Source organism: Azolla caroliniana, unplaced genomic scaffold (genome assembly GCF_043228905.1).
Source record: "Azolla caroliniana isolate FFs.n. ecotype wild unplaced genomic scaffold, voAzoCaro1.0.p SCAF_1, whole genome shotgun sequence".
Lineage (NCBI taxonomy): Eukaryota > Viridiplantae > Streptophyta > Polypodiopsida > Salviniales > Salviniaceae > Azolla > Azolla caroliniana.
In genome coordinates, this window is record NW_028230436.1 from 24210969 (window position 1) to 24228043 (window position 17075).

At 42.1% G+C, this 17075-nt stretch overlaps 1 protein-coding gene across 3 annotated transcripts; it reads right to left on the bottom strand.

Moving 5' to 3' along the window:
* Window positions 1-258: 258 nt before the first annotated feature.
* On the bottom strand, window positions 259-5021 carry LOC147869221 (LYR family of Fe/S cluster biogenesis protein). Of its 3 annotated transcripts, XR_015530505.1 has the most exons (5): window positions 4811-5021; window positions 4256-4549; window positions 919-986; window positions 745-801; window positions 259-442 (listed from the first exon to the last, which is right to left on the bottom strand). XR_015530505.1 is itself a non-coding variant. In XM_087327541.1 (3 exons), exons 1-2 carry the CDS (start codon window positions 4526-4528, stop codon window positions 948-950), a joined length of 312 nt encoding a protein of 103 aa, XP_087183667.1. In that variant the 5' UTR covers window positions 4529-4753; the 3' UTR covers window positions 259-801; window positions 919-947. The 3 variants fall into 3 exon arrangements, 1 of the variants encoding a protein (XP_087183667.1); XR_015530504.1 differs by lacking the exon at window positions 4811-5021 and having other exon boundaries at window positions 4256-4752; XM_087327541.1 differs by lacking the exon at window positions 4811-5021 and having other exon boundaries at window positions 259-801; window positions 4256-4753.
* Window positions 5022-17075: the final 12054 nt, after the last annotated feature.

Genomic DNA, 17075 nt, shown 5'->3' on the forward strand with positions numbered 1-17075 from the left:
AATCAAAATGGGCTGTTAAGCTGCAAAACATTGGGAAAAAAGATGTCACATTCACTCAATAAACATTGGTTGAATTATTCTTTTGACCCGCTGATTGTATATATTGGCAAAGGGAGCAATACCTAATAGATTTTTGTTTTTTGAAAAAACAATAACAATAAACATGTACATTCACATAAATCCCAATTATTTACTGCATACATGAAAAGGTTCCCATCTCCTAATTTCCTTAAATGTTTGGAAAGGAGTTATGCTCAGTAAAAAAAAGTTATTCAAATATCTGATATGAAAGATGTATTTACAATCATTAGGCCACACAAGCCATAGCAGGACACACATGCATATAGCATAAACTAGTTCATTGTCTGCACATACAAATGTATTTGATACAAGTCATTGCTTAGTCATAAGCCCATGGAATTGAAGAAGGTAAATGCTTAAAACCGTTTCAAACTCAAGTGATGATCTATGTTTCAGCATGATGTACATGTGTCCCCAGCTTCATGCAACGATTTGAAACGACCAATGTCAAATATTGGGAAGGAAAAACATATTCCACATATTTGGAGAAATCTCTGATGTGAGCTTTGTGAGAATGAAAAAAACATTTTTACACTAAAATTTCTGCTCAAACATCAATGCTTGATCTTTGTCACATTATTAAGGTACAGTATAAATGCCATGATTCTGAAATGTCTTTCAAAATGTTCCCAAAGCTTTTTTGTTATTGTTCTCATTATTACCACCATTAGAAAATTGCCAGAAGGAGAGAAAGAACTCACATTTAAGTATCTCCTATATCTGCATGGACATAAACTGCTTATAATCATATGCTCCAAACATATAACAAGAGTTCAAAAACATATAAATTGAAAATAAACATAAATAAAAGCATATTACTTGTCCTTATTACCATACCAGTGTGGCTTACGTATGGATCAATGCGGCTACTCCCTGTGGCCATCATTACCCTGTGCTGTGGAAACCTGCGAAAACAAAATCTAGCTTTGTTCTCATTTGTCATCTTGGCCTTCCCCATATGTTAATATCACATTTCATTTTGCCAAACTTTTTATCAAGTCTACAATATTTTGCTTTTCCACAAGACCAACAAAGCTTGGAATATATAACTGCTTTAACTAAAATTGCTGATCTTCATCATGGGGGATTCAATATAGAAAAGCTAATGGGACAAGTAAGGCATCTTCAAATGATGTCTGACATGTAATAGGTGGGAGAAATGAAATGAAATGTTATATTAATACCTTCAAAAGTTTTAAGTGACCTATGACAACATAAGTTATATACAAGTGAATCTTATTGGATGGTACAAGGATATAGGAAGCATACGTACAAGTAATCCAGTACCATATGATGAATGTCCTCTATCGAGAACTGCATATAGACTGTTTAATCTCTAGCAATGATACTATGTATCCTTTGATGAGGGCAATGTCTTGTGTGATGATCCAACTCCTCTGGCATCTAAAGATAGCCAAAGAGCTATTTGGTAAAAAAGTATACCTATATGAGGTGTTGGTTGTACTTGTTCTCAGGTGTCTTGGCAAAGACCTGACAAGGCCATAGCTAGGAACGAGTTTTAAATGAAAAAAAGAATGAGAAGCGGAAGATATGAGAAATGAGAGAGAATAAGAAGAATTTGATAATGTATTAACAACAAGAGCAAGGTTTACAAGAATATGCCAAAGACTGGCGTTGAACCAGAATGGTTCATCAATACTCAAATACATGTTTATATAGCGTGGTTTGGATACATGCATGCTTGCCACCTCATAGGCACGCATGATCGTCACTTGGCATTGATGCAAGCATGCCACTTGGCAAGCATGTGTTAGCCTATGCAGGATGGCGACATTTCATAATATTATTATATATGAATTCTATTGATATAATAGAATTTACAAATTAAAATATATAATATGATGTATCCTAATGGTTGGGGTTATATGTTTTCATTGAGGAGGTTATGGGTTCGGATCACCCTAAAGCTTATTGGGTTTTATCTACTCATGACAAGTCCTTGGTGGCCATCTACTCCTTACGATAGATATTACATCTGCAGCTTCCCATGACCCAGGAAACTGGTCCAAATAGTGCTCCTTAGACTCTAGCTCTGTATGGCAAAGCTAAATGTCCTTTGCTTAGAAGCAAAATCACTATAACTAACTATTTCTATCTCCTACTAATGTGCAAATTTATGAAACAATTCTTCTCAATCATGAGATAAATGGATATTGGTATAGTCAAGAAAAATAATTCCATCCTCAATGATATGAGGATGGCAAAGTGAGAAGGCCATCTTTGTACCCAATTCATGCAAAGATTTGCCCAAGGTTCTCCTAGCCTGCACGATCTCATCACCATTGTCATCGAAGGTGTTTCCCTTGATCGAAGGTGTTTCCCAACATCGAAGGTGTTTCCCTTGATTGTGAGACCTCTCCATTCTAGATCGACTTACGCTAGAAATTTTTCAAAGACAGAAATTACAACATATCTAACTTGAGAATCTTACATTTACCAGTAACAAGATTCTTTCGTAACTTTTTATCTAATCTACTTTTTTTTACTTAGTAATATTTATTTTGGTTTGTTGTCCTCAGACGAGACAATGCTTACGATGCAATCTCCAGGCCATTTTGGCCCTCTTAAAAGAGATTAATAAAATGTTTTTTCTTTCTTTCGATGCAACAAGTGGCACAATCATTCCATTTATGATTTAAGGGAACTTCAAGGCCCACGTATTTAAAGCTTTCCATGATTTCAAAGTGGCTCAATATTGTACATGGTGCATGGTTTATCCGTATTTTGTGTCTTCATAAGCAGTCTTCATTTTAGAGCTCTTGACACTCAACTTGGTATACATGAAATACTCTTCCAATGCCCTCATAAGCTTTTGTGCATTTTCTAAAGTATTTGCAAAAAGCACCTCATCATCTACGTACAACGAAAGCGTGATGACTACATTCCCAATGGGAACTTCTTCAATGCCTTTTTCCGTCACAAAGTTAGCAACCATTTGTTCGACTTCATCATGCATATTTCAAATAGAGTTTGTGAGAGTAGGCATCCTTGATTAACACCAATAGTGGACATATAACATGCTCATAGGTTCAAGAAATTGCAAGCATAAACTCACTTGATACCTTGAGTTCCTCCATGCACCTCCAACGATGCTCACAAGTTAAGACATCAAAAGATTTCTTGAGGTTTATGAAGCAAATAATATTAACCCTCATATCTCAAGTGACTTTCTTTCCTTAACACTCGAAGGGTGACAAGGTGATCGATGCTACTATTATGTTTTCAAAAGCCAACTGCTCCATAGAGAAAGAGAGAGAGATATGTTTGGTTTCCAATCAATAGCTGATCAAATTGTTTTGGTCATGATTCGACCTATGCAAAGTTTAGGCGTAAAAAATATTTCATCATTCTCTTACACATAATACTATTTGTGCCACAACAATCACATGATTTTGCACTCTGACCGTCTTCTTTTATCATATATTGGCCTATTAGATTAAATTGTCATTTAGGAAGTAGTTCGTTGGCTTGTTAATGGGCATAGGACCTCATCACTAGTTTCAAGGGTAGTGTTTTGGGATATTTAAAGACGTTTCCTAGGTATATTTCTCCACTAGAATTATCTTTTAGACATGAAATGTTTTTAACTATTAATACTTTGGCGCATATTTAAGTGTAAATGTTCACAGATTCTTCTACATTTTAGAGAATTTATCATCATAAAACAAAGTTGGCATGCAATGTCTATGGGACGCTTCAGTAGGCACATTTTAAGTTGTCTAAAACAACATGCTACTAATGTCTTCTTTTTTCTAGGTGGGTTAGCAATACTTTTCTTTGAGTTAGAATTCAACCACAACATGATTTCATGTATATATACTACTCCAATCATACTCATAGATCTTTCAGTCAACTATAGAAATGGGTACACCATACAAATTTGTATATGCATTTCCATCCTATATATGCATGTATATGCAAATATATGTATATATATATATATATATATATATACATTCATAGATACACATCATTTATTTTAAATTTCAAGGTCATTTTTGACTATTTCCTCGAGGAAATAAAACTCTTCCTATTTGATTGTTTATGATTACTATGTGATTATTAGGATATGCAATGCATGGTAAAATATATTTGTAATGCATTAGAAAATAGAATAAGATGCATAAAAGAAACAGATAGAGGATAGAACTACTTTATCTGGATCAATGATGTTGAAGCCAGTGATTTGATTTGCTTTAAGAAGTTCTAGTTGCTTACTACCACGACGTAGGAGGTATTCAATACGCTGGAAATCTTTTTTTTCAACAGCATGAGCATCGCGGCGAAATTGAGCACCAACATAACGCTCAATGACAAGGCGAGTATCAGGTGTCTTTGATCTGGCTACTCGCCAAAATGAACGGTACAAACTCAACACCTGTTTTTGGATTCCAGATAGCCTCCGATGTTCTTGCAAGATCACCATTTCTATTCTTATCTCTTATTTCTGTTCACACACATAATAGAATGACGAATTCCTATTTAAAGAACTAAATTCGGCAAGGAATATAATCTAGCTTCCAGATATATAAGCAATAATAATTTTATTGACAAATATGTCATGAATTTCAAGAAAACAATTTGAATGTCACGTAAATAAGAGGATGTAATAGGACACACCTGTAAGAATAAGTAAGAATACCTGTAAAGCTTCTTTTTTTAAGGTTACAATATAATGAGGATACAATAAAAATATAAGTAAGAATACCTGTAAAGCTTTCATGGAAATTGAAGAAAGGCAAATGCAAGAAGTAATTCTGCAGAAACGGGTAAGACCAAATATTGGCTTGTCCTGAAATAAGAACAGAAATTGCAATGTCGTAAGAGCAGAATCACGATCTGCTTGTATTTAAAATGTTTCTTCCTAGGGATTCCGATGGAAAGGGATGGAAACAAAACAAAGAGAAATCGCAAGAAGTAATTCGATATTGCAAAAACGTAGAAGACCGATTTCCGTTTCTAGCCTAGAATAAAACTGATAGCCTGTTTGAATTCAGAACGGGCTTTCACGGTTCTATGGAAACGCAGAGAAATCTGCAAGGGGCAATTCAACTTTGCATCAGAAACGCAGGAAAAGACCAAAATTTCCAGTCCTCCTCCTGAAAACCAAAACTGAGGACTTTTGTTTTTTTGGATTGAGAGGCCCATTTCAAACATCCAAGAGACCTGAAGGAAAGAAAAAACGCAAAGGAAGTAGTAACCTAGACATCGCAGAAAACGAAGAGGAAGACCGAAATGCTATGTCGATTTGAGAGAGCAAGCAAGAAGATACATACATATGTAGATTAGCCATTCATTAATCAATCGATGGACGTGACGTGGACATACGGGCGAACGGGCGAACGGGCGGGGGCACCGCCTTTCCTTATGCATATGTATCTCCGGCCGGCCACGAGGAGACTCAGAGATTCCCGAAAGGGATCCTCCGTACATCTTACAAAGATGCCCGGACGGATCGGGTGTTTCACACATCTTACAAAGATGCTCGGACGGAACGGAATGCTTGATTAAAGAACAAAAGAGTGCTAATCACAAAAGCGGTGGGCGCCGATTAGCAAGCAAGCAAGATATGTATATATAAAAGGATTTATTATAATTAATAAGTAAAAGTGAAAAGTTTAGTGGTTAGAGCTATTCACAAGGCTACAACAGGTGTCGAATTTGATTCTCTAACAATGCGATGCAAATCGGGGATTATTTATTCTTTTTTCCTTTTCGAAGGAAGAAAGGGAATCGGCGCATTTAATGCCGAAATTAGGTGTCTCTTTTTCTCTATAAAAAGAGGAGAAGAGTGCTTAGTTCATGTCGCCTATTTCCCGGTTTGGGGCGTACCACTAGAGTTTCTTTACTTCCTCTTCTTCTTTTCTAGAAGGTTGCCTATTTTATTGTTTAAAGTGTTCCATTTGGGTTTGGGGGTACACTCATTTTGCATTTTGAGAGTGCCCCATAAGGGTTTGTTCTTTTCTTTGAACTTTAAGTCTTGGGAGGTTTTTCTCCGATTCTTTTTATTCTTTGAATTTTCGGTTTCTTCTTCTCCTCCTCCTCAATGTACTTGAGGACTTAGGGGTTTATTTTTTGTCTTCTTCGCAAGGAGTCCTCTTAGTTCTTCTCCCTTTAGGTTTTCTGATCTGTATTCTTCTTTAGCGGCTTCAAAATCGTGAGACTCCAGTATCAAGACAGCTCCAACATGGCGGAGCATATTAATGCCTTCCAAGGACTGATGAATCAAACCACCCTCTAGAAGTACCTCTTGCCGACGAGGTATTAGCACTATTGTTGTTGGGATCCGTTCTGGATAGCTGGGGAACGCTAGTTGTCACATTGGGCAACGCGGGACCTCAAGGGAAACACTTCTCCCTAGAGCAGGTGAAGTCGAGCTTATTGAATGAAGAAGCTCACCGGAAGGACCGAGAGTCCAATAACAACCCGAAGGCCCTTGTCACGGAAAGTGACACGAATCGAGGAAAAGGTCGAAATCGAAGTCCCCGGAATTGAGATAATTCGGGGACAAGGTCGAAGTCGAGGGGAAGGCCCATGTGCTTCTATTCCGGGAAGTCGGGGCACTTCCAGAAAAATTGTTGACACTTTCGAAAGGAGGAAGGGGGAGTTGATGGTGTAGAGCCGAAGAAAATCCCAAACAGAAAGAACACCTCAGCAATCGCTGCGAGTGAAGAGGAGTTGTTGTTCATTAGTGAACAAAATGAGGTCAATCTCGTCGGCGAAGAATCGACATGGGTGGTCGATTTGGGTGCATTGTTTCACCTAACCCCCGACCAAAAGTGCTACTCATCATACAAGGCCGAAGACCACAGTCTTGTAAAAATGGGGAATGAAGGAGCATGTCGAATCGTCGGCATTGGAGATGTGTGTCTGATGACATTGACCAGGTGCAGACTAGTGTTGAGAGATGTTCAACACGTTCCGAAAGTTCGACTGAACTTGATATCATCCGGTCTGCTAGATGATGAAGGTTATATGGGTAGCATCCGGAACGATGTCATGAAGTTTTGCAAGGGAAGTCTGATCGTGGCTCGAGCTTGGAAAACTAGCACATTGTACATAATGAATGCTCGATTGTGCCAAGGGGAAGTAAACATGGTGAGATGTGGAACAAGAGGCTATGCCACATGAGACAGAAGGGAATGTAGATGTTAGTTGAAAAGGAACTCCTATCGGAAGTAAAGAAAGTGCATCTGGATAAATGAGTCAATTGCCTGGCCGGCAAGTAAAATCGAGCCTCCTTCCGATAGAGGCCCTCGATGAGAAAGAAAATGCCGCTGGAACTCGTGCATACGGATGTATGCTACATGGATACAAAGTCGCATGCTAGTTCATAGTATTTCGTGACCTTCATAAATGACTCTAGCCTGAAGTTGTGGGCTTCCGTGTTGAAGACGAAGGATCAAGTGTTGTCCGTCTTCAAAGAGTTCCAAGCGAGGGCCGAGAGAGAAACCAGCCGAAAACTGAAGGCAGTCTGAATGGACAATGGCGGAGAGTACCGTGGACCATGCGAATAATATTGCCGAGTGTAGGGAATCCGGCTCGAGTATACTGTGCCAAAGATGCCAGAGCTTAACGGGCTAGCCGAGAGAATGAACTTGACCGTAATGGAGAGGATCTGAAGTATGCTTGCACATGCAAAGTTAACGAAGATGTTCTGGGTTGAGGTGTTGATGACGACAACGTATGTGATAAACGGATCACCCTCAGTACCCCTAGACGGTGATATTCCACAAAGGGTGTGGTGCGGCAAAGACGTCTCATACCGACATTTGAGGGTGTTCAGCTGTCTTGCCTATGTGCATGTTGCAAAAGACCAAAGGGGTAAGTTGGACCCAAAATCTCGGTCATGTATATTTCTTGGCTACGGCGACGACAAATTCAGCTATCGACTATGGGACTTAGCCGAGAAGAAGGTGATTAGGAGCCAAGACATTGTTTCATGGAAGAGAAGATGATTGTCGATTGGGAGATTGAGAATAAGTCTCCAACCACCGAATCGAGTCGAGTCGATGCTCCGGCGAATCGAGTAGAAGTCGATTCGATCGAAATCGAATACGAGCCAGTCGGACGATTTAATACTCGACAAAATCAAGAACCGATGGAAGAACGAGGGGAACTGGATGAACAAGGAATCGAATTTGACTCAGTAGAAGAAGTTGAAGAAGAACCGCCCGTGCCAAATGGAGGCCGAAGATACCCCCTAAGAGAGAGAAGGCCCCCCCGGTGTCAGAGATAGTACTAGAGACATGGAGAATTAGTACTAAAGATAGAGAGGAAGAATGAGGATTGGTACTAAGAAGGGAAAAGTGTGTAGAGACTCATGGGAGAAGGAGAGAGAGAGAGAGAGAGAGAGAGCGAGAGAATGATGATAACAAGTGGTATGTTATATGAAGATGAGATACAAGAGTAGCTAGGAGGCTTAAGGCTGGCGTTGAACCGAATTGGTTCTGAATAATGCCATGTGCCTCTATTTATAGTACTCTCAGGAGTACTCCTAAAGTTTCTAAAATATTCCAGAGTAATTTGGAATATACAAGAATTTCCTATGGTGAAATAATAAATCAAATTAATATTTTTTGTATTACAATGCATGGGTTAATGGTAAGGGTTCAACCCATGTAACACAAGGTCATGGGTTTAAATCCTTTTGGAGCCATACCATGCCATATCATGACACTATCCCCCCCTTCAAACGACGAGTGTTATGAGTCGTCTTTGATTGAGGACCTAGTTTGTCCAGATATTGATGATGGAAGTCTTCAAGAAGAGCTCGAGCATTTGCCAAATTTATCATTGGTTCCCAAAGTACGCTTGCTTGGACTATATCCTAGCCAATCGACCAAATAATAGAGCTTGTTGTGAACAATCTTGGAGTCGAGGATGGCGGCAACCTCGTACTCAGGTCCATCTTCAAGTTCGATCGGGGGTGGAGGTGGTGTAATATGATCTCAGATAGTGTTGTCGTGATAGGGTTCTAGGAGAGAACTATGAAATACCAGATGTATCTATAGTTGCGGAGGTAGATCAAGGCGAAAAGTAACACCATTAATTTTTTCGTAAATACGGAAAGGGCCTAACCGTTGATAATCTAGTTTGTCACACAATCGAGTATTCTTAATGTGCCTTCGTAATAGCCATACTCGATCTCCAATATTAAAAGATGATGGAAGCCGATGATGATCCACATAGTCCTTCTCTGTTTGTTGGGCGCAATGTAGGTGGGTAGATATTTCTGCCTAAATTCGTCGTAACCGCTCCAAATGATCCTCTGCACTAGGATTTGTAGGTAACTCAGGAGTGTCTAACACACACCAATGAGGATGATAACTGATATAAGCGTAGAATAGTGTAACCCTAGTAGAGGAGTGGATAGAATTATTATAAGCAAATTCAGCTAAGTGTAGAATATCTGCCCAATCATCTTGTTGATAGCTTAGGAAACACCGAAGATACTGTTCCAACGTTTGATTGGTGCGTTATGCTTGTCCATCTGTTTGGGGATGATAGCCGGAGGAGAGATTGTAGGTGACCTTGAGCATTTTAAAGAGACGCTTCCAAAATTTAGGAGACGAATTGCGGTCCACGATCACTGATGAAGGTTTCTTCACTAGTGATTTCTTTAGTACAGGGCACATAATGTGCCATCTTAGTATATCTATCTACCACTGTTAAGATTGTATTGAAGCCCCTTGAGTCCAGAAGATCTGTGATAAAATCGAGAGAAATAGATTGCCATGGTTTGCTTAGGATCGGTAATGGCTCTATGAAAGTTAGCGTGCGGAAGCATATGCCAAACCGGCTCTAACGGATAGTAACAATAAAGAGAAGAAGGTTTAATGGAAGCTTAACACAGAGAATAAGCATACACATGAGAGAGAGAGAGAGAGAGAGAGCAGAACATAAACACAACTCAATTCAAAATAATACTCTCAATATTTTGTACATAGAATGTGCTCAGAGAGCACTTTTATACAAGTTCGGAAAGGACTAGCAAAAGTACTGATAGGTACTTCAATGCTCATATGAAGCGACTATCACTGACTCCCAAAAATATTCCTACGTACTAGGCTGGATCCGTAGGCCTCTAATGGCCTACCGGTTTCAATCCAATCCGAGTCTCCGATCCGGCTCCTGGTTCTCTGTTCACCGATCCAGATACCGATCCGGTTGAGCTTGCTCTCTCAACACTCCCCCTCAAGCTCAACTTGAGGTCAGATTGTGGTGTCAGTGTTTGCAGTAGCCGATCCTTTCCTCCGGCTCCTCCGGACTTCCTCCCGCCTTGCTTGCGCTCCTCGTCTGGTCCGATTCTGCTTCCCACGACCCGTCTAGTTCTACGCAGCTCGTCCTCCTTGGTCAGCTTGTCTGCTGAACAAGCCTATCTCAGCTCCTTCACTGATACGACTCCGACGGTTGTCGACCCATCGGTTCCTCCGTGTTGGTGTTGACTTCCGCTGCCTTCTCGTCCTCTTGGTCTTTAGTTGATCCGACTCTTCCGAATCCAACTGTTGAATTGAATCGGCTTCCTCCGATTCATCCTTGCTCTTGTCCGAGTTGGTAGTCTCCAACTCGTCTTCTGTTTTTAGGCCCTTCACCACATCGGACCACGTCCGGGTCTTGGTTTTCTTCCGGTCGGCTCTGTCCTTCTTGACTCTGTCGTCGCTGCCGCTTGCTCCGACTTGTTCGGATGTGCTAACTCCTTCGGTCGGCTTGTCTTCCCTTATCTGCTCATCTCCCCCCTTGGTTCTTTCTTCCTCTCCGGCTCCTTGTCCGGTGCCATTCGTTCCTGTTCTTGTTCTCCCCCTCAAGTGCAGCGCATCGAGATGCTGAATGCCGAGCATCTCCAAAAAATGCTGCAACTTGTTCGATTCGAGTGGCTTGGTGAACATGTCGGCAACCTGCCGATCCGTGTGTACATACCGAGGTTCAACTTCACCGCTCAGGACCCACTCATGAACAAAGTGATAATGCACTTCTATGTGCTTTGTCCGAGCATGGAATACAAGGTTCTTGGCGAGCTGTATGTTGCCTACATTGTCACAATAAATCAGGATCAAGCTCAACACCTCGATCTGGAGGTCTCGCAGCAGTCGACGAAGCCGGATGGCTTCATAGGTGGCAATGGTAGCGCCCCGGTATTCAGCCTCAGTGCTCGATAGAGCCACTATTGGCTGCTTTTTGCTGCACCACGCAACAGCCGCACTACCAAGAGAAAACATGTAACCGGAGGTGCATCGGTGATCCAATGCATCACCAACCCAGTCGGCATCGGTATATCCGACTAGCTTCCCAGCTATACTGTGTCGGTATAACAGTCCCTGGTCTTTCGTGTCGCTAACATACCGAAGCATCCAGTGTGCGCACTTAAGGTGCTTGATAGTCGGCTTCTGCATGAACTGGCTGATCACTCCGACCGGGTAATTGATGTCGGGTCGAGTGATTGTCAAGTATATGAGGCTTCCGATAATTTTTTCGAAACCGTTTCTCGTTGCAGGTTGGGCCGGAGTTAGGACGTAGCTTCAGGTTCCGGTCCAAGGGTGTGGGATCAGTCGGCATTCCATCATGCCGAACTTGTACATCATATTTAGCACATAGTGTCTTTGTGAGAGCAATATGCCATCGGGTGTAAATAATGAAGGTCCCCCAAGTCCTTCATTTCAAATGCATCCAACAACTGGGACTTCACTCTCCCAATTTCATCCAGTCTGGGTCTAGTGATGACTAAATCATCAACATATAGCATGATACAAACCGGACCGTCCAGACCTTTCCAGATGAACAATGACGAGACGGACTTTGAGGCCGCAAACTCCATCTTACGCAACCTGTGTGTGATCTTCGCATTCCAAGCTTGGGGGACTTGCTTCAGACCGTAAAGAGACTTCTTGAGTCGGGATACTGTCGACTTGTTCATCTCTGATTGGAAACCGGGGGGTTGGATCATATAGACCCGTTCTTCAAGGTCACCTTGAAGAAACACATTCTTCACGTCCATTTGGTGAAGATGTCATCCCCTTGCCACAACAATAGCCAGTACCACACGAACCGTCGTCATCTTTGCTACCGGAGCAAAGGTCTTGTCGTAGTCGATTCCGTGGGTCTGTGTGTATCCCTTTGCCACTAACTGGGCCTTGTACCGGTTGACCGAACCGTCGACATTGTACTTCACCTTATATACCCATTTGCAACTGATCGGTTTACACTGTTGGGGAGGGTCAACCAGGTCCCATGTGTCGTTCGCATCAAGTGCCCGCATTTCTTCCTCCATATCAACACGCCAATTTGCATCTTTTGCTACTTCTACGTAGCTCTTTGGCTCACGCACTTCCGCCACCTTAGTCATGTACACATAATGATGCGCCATGTACTCATTGTATCCGTACCTCATGACAGTTTTCTTTTGATGAGTTGATTGGCGTAACTTTTCGTTACCCGGTTTGAGGCCCTTCTTGGCCGGTTCAGACTTCCTTTCTGAAGATCCGCCTTCTTCCTTTTTGGGGTCAGATTTGTTTCGATCTGACCCTCCACTACCGGTATCATATTCTGGCATCTTCTTCTTCCCCTTCTCTTTGTGCGTGAACCATCTCCTCGGTTCGTTGCGCGGGGAGAGCACAACAAAGTCTCCACTACTTGCCGGTTCTTCATCCGACTGGTCATCTCGACTCAGCCGCTCATTCGGCCCATTTAACCGAAATGAGATCGGACTCTCATCTAGAGTACCAAAGTCTTCATCTTCTACCTGGACCTCTTCGGGCTCACTAGCCTCATCTTCAGGAATCGGGTCGGAGTCAGAAGTTGGAGTCGGTACAGAGTACCATGATGCCGATTCATCAAACTCGACATCTCGGCTTACTCGGACCTATTTAGTATGGGGGTTATAACACTTATACCCCTTCTGCTCATGCGAGTAACCGACTAGGATGCACTTCTCTGACTGCGGATCCAACTTCCTCCGCTTATCATCCGGTACATGCACATATGCTATGCTACCAAAGATCTGAAGGTGCCTCAAATTCGGCTTCTGCCCGAAATATAGCTCGTGTGTTGACACCTTGTCACCGATCCGTTTTTGGATGTAGACGGCCGTCCGTACTGCCTCAACCCAGTAGAATTTGGGCATGCTCTTCTCCTCTAGCATTGCCTTTGCCGCGTTGACAATTGACCGATTCTTTCTCTCAGCCACACCGTTTTGTTCTGGTGTGTATCGGCACCTGAATTCTCTCCGAATTCCGTTCTGCTGCAAATAATTGTTCAATTGGCCAGTATAGTATTCTTTTCTGCCATCGGATCGTAGGCACTTGATCTTCCTCTCTGTCTCCCTTTCGACTAAGCTTTGAAGGTTCTGGAAACAGTCGAAGACTTCGCTTTTCTTCTCGATGAGGTAGATCCACGTGTGCCAACTATAGTCGTCGATGAAGGAGACGAAATATCAAATCCCGCCAAGACTAACATTGTGTGCTGGTCCCCATACATCCGAAAGGATTAGGTCGAGCTTGTTATGGCTCCAGTTTTGTTTGGTGGGGAATGGAAGCCGGTGTTGTTTCCCAAGTTGGTAGGCTTCACATATTTGGGTCTTCTAGCCACTAAACTCGGCAATCCGAACACAACCTGTTTCGATTGCAGATCTTGAAGCCTTCGATAGTTGACGTGGCCGATCTGCTTATGCCAGAGATCAATGTCTGATTCAATCTTCTATCCTTTGGCAAACATGGCGGTGCCGACATCATTAATGTTGAGGATGAACATCCTCCCTTCTCTGCGCCCTTGCGCAATTATCTGGCCTTCTTCCTCGATGAAGCACTCGAGGTGTGTAAACCACACCTGCATTCCCTGGTCGACTATTTGTCCGACCGATACCAGGTTCTTTGAGATAGTTGGAACGTGTAATACGTTCATCAACTTTCCTTTTTGTCCGACATGGCTTAAAGGGACTTCTCCGACATGCACAATTGGGTGAGGGGTGTCATCTCCGGTTTCAACAATCCCCGGATGTTCCAGTTTCTCTAAAAACGAGAACCATTCTTCATGGCTCGTCATATGGTTAGATGCTCTGGAATCAACATACCACACTTCCTCCGGTCCGGTGTCGTGAAGTAAGAAAGCATCACATTAAAAGTCTACAATAAGATAAATACGTAATGAAAATAAAATAAACCTTTATAATGTTAATAACATACTATGATAATATTATACATTATATGTCGAGACAAAAAAAAAAATATCTATTATATTACATGGACAAGAAAGGACTTGAACTAATAAACCCTACCTTATGATACTCAAAGGTTACCATTTAGCCTATACTAATAATTTACAAAATAATATATGATTTGAAGTAGTATTTTATAGTCTAAACCATATAATATAATACATGCACACCATATAGCAAATTACATGGGCAAAAGAGGACTTGAACCAACAACCTCATGGCATTCAAACCTTACCATTTAGCCTATACTTATAATGTGTATAAATATGTGTCTTGTTTTCATTTGAAGTAGTATTATATGGTTTAAACCATCAAACGTGCTACATGTGCACCATATAGCACACATTCAAGAGCCTCTCTGCATGTGCGCCACATGGCCCACATGTAGAACCATCTCTTCCCTATAAAAGGAGAAGGAAGTATAGACAAAAGGACCCAAGAAATAAGATTGAGAGGATTATATTGGATCTAGAGAAAGATATATTATAATAGAGAAAGAGGGAGAGAAAGGTATCTTGTTAAGAGAAGAGAAGAGCTAGCTTGGTGGTTGTGGTCCTCAACTCGCAACGGAAGGGCGGTGGTTAGAGTCTTATACTTGTCGAGAGATTGAAGGGAAGACTATGGTTTACTATTAAGAAAGAGGATGGTGGTTATCTTGCGAGACAAGAATTGAAGGTTCAACGACGCTTGCAACCATTTTGTAACTCTTTCATGAAAATGATTATAAATTTCATATATTTTCTCAAATATTATTTTATATCTTATCTTGTCATATCTTATATTCCTTAAAAATCCTATCTTGTCATATCTTATTGATCTCTATTCACTCCATCTCTACTCTTTCATCTCTTCCGTCCATAATCCCAACGATTCCTTCCTCACTTTCACGATATCTTTTATCTGCGCAATGCTACTCTTCTAGGCAAGCCATGTCACAACACCGGAAGTGGTCTTCTTCATCGAGTTGGCCTTGTGCTTCATCACAAAGGCTGACCCCTTTCCGGTTTTCTCGGTTCCGGATCCTTCCGATCCTTCTGTGTAGTGTGAGCTTTGCCAGTTTCCTTGTCCGATCTTGCCGGATCCGGATTTATCCGAATCGGCGCGCTTCTTCTAGCACTCGCTTTCTTTGTGGTCTTTCTTGCCACAGTACCAGTATTCCATGTCGGCCTTTTCTTGCTAGTTTTCGGCACTGGCTTGACTCCCCCTGCTTGTGGAGGGTGCGGAACTACTGTCGGCACTGTCTCTGTGCCTTCTGTTCTGCTCTTACCGGCCACCTCCATTGCGTGCCAACCCACCTCGTCCTCCACGCCCATGGGGTTGATCCGCTTCCGTGTACAACATCTGACTGTATGATTGAGTGGTCCTCGACTCACTCGCGTGGTTTTCTTCGACCATCAACATTGATTGTAAGTCGAAGAAGGACGGTGGTTTCTCCCGTGTGCAAATTGCCATCCGGATTGGCCCGTACCGTTGTGTTAGACCACCGAGATAGATCTGGACCATCTCGTCTTCGTCCACCATCACATTGATGGACCTGAGCGCGTCACAAATCTCTTTTATCTTAGTGGCGTAGTCCGTAACTAACATATCTCTTTGCTGGATGTTGTTCAGCACTTGCCGGAGCTGCAACTTACGGGCTCTAGTACTTGCAGCGAAAATCTTCCTTTGGCGTTTTTGCATCCTTGATGTAGCCGAGCATCTGATCGTGCACACCGGACGCGAGGTAGTGCAATACTCGGCTCGCTACTTGCTCCCATGCCGGGAAGTCTTTGTGTGCCGGCTCCGGTGCTACCTCGTTAGTTCCTTCCACATAGCTCCAATATCCCTGCCCCAACAGGTATTGGTGCATTTTATATGACCAAGATGCATAGTTGCTCTGGTCGAGCTTTTCTGTCGGAAGTGAACTTACCATTCCTTTATCCATCTTAGGTTCTCTTCTGTTCTTCAATGGGTGTTAGGGTTTGTCTTCACCAGTAGCTCGTCGGCTGTAGAGGTTCTCAACCCTCAACGCTCTGATACAATGTGAAAGTTAGCGTGCGGAAGCGTATGCCAAACCGGCTCTACCTAATAGTAACAGTAAAGAGAAGAAGGTTTAATGGAAGCTTAACATATAGAATAAGCATAAACAGGAGAGACATAGAGAGAGAGAGAGAGAGAGAGAGAGAGAGAGAGAGAGAGAGAGAGAGAGAGAGAAAGAGCAGAACATAAACACAACTCAATACAAAATAATACTCTCAATATTCTGTACATAGAATGTGCTCAGAGAGCACTTTTATACAAGTCCATAAAGGACTGATAGAAGTACTGACATGTACTTCAATGCTCATACGAGCAACTGTCATAGACTCCCAAAAATATGCCTACGTACTAGGCTGGATCCGTAGGCCTCTAACGGCCTACCAGTTTCAATCCAATCCGGGTCTCCGATCCGGCTCCTGGTTCCGGATATCATCCGGACATCGATCCGGTTCTCCGTTCCGGATACCGATCTGGATCCGGTTGAGCTTGCTTGCTAAACAGGCTCCAACAAACCATATGGATGATGTCGCGACATCTTCACCCTACAACATGTATCACATGTTTGAACATAGTGTTCGACAAATCTTCGCATATGAGGCCACCAAAATGATTGTTGTACTAAATCCAATGTTTTAGTACTACCAAAATGCTCGACTGTGTATGTGTCATGACAGTTTTGTACTATTCAAAGGCGGCACGAACCATTGAGAACATACAAAAGTTTCTTAAAGAAGAGTAATCCATT

Coding starts and splice junctions, on each gene's coding strand:
- LOC147869221 (XM_087327541.1), bottom strand. CDS start 4,528: ATGGTGATCTTGCAAGAACATCGGAGGCTATCTGGAATCCAAAAACAG. Junction 987..4,255: donor ACATCATTGATCCAGATAAA/GTAGTTCTATCC, acceptor TTGTTTTCGCAG/GTTTCCACAGCACAGGGTAA.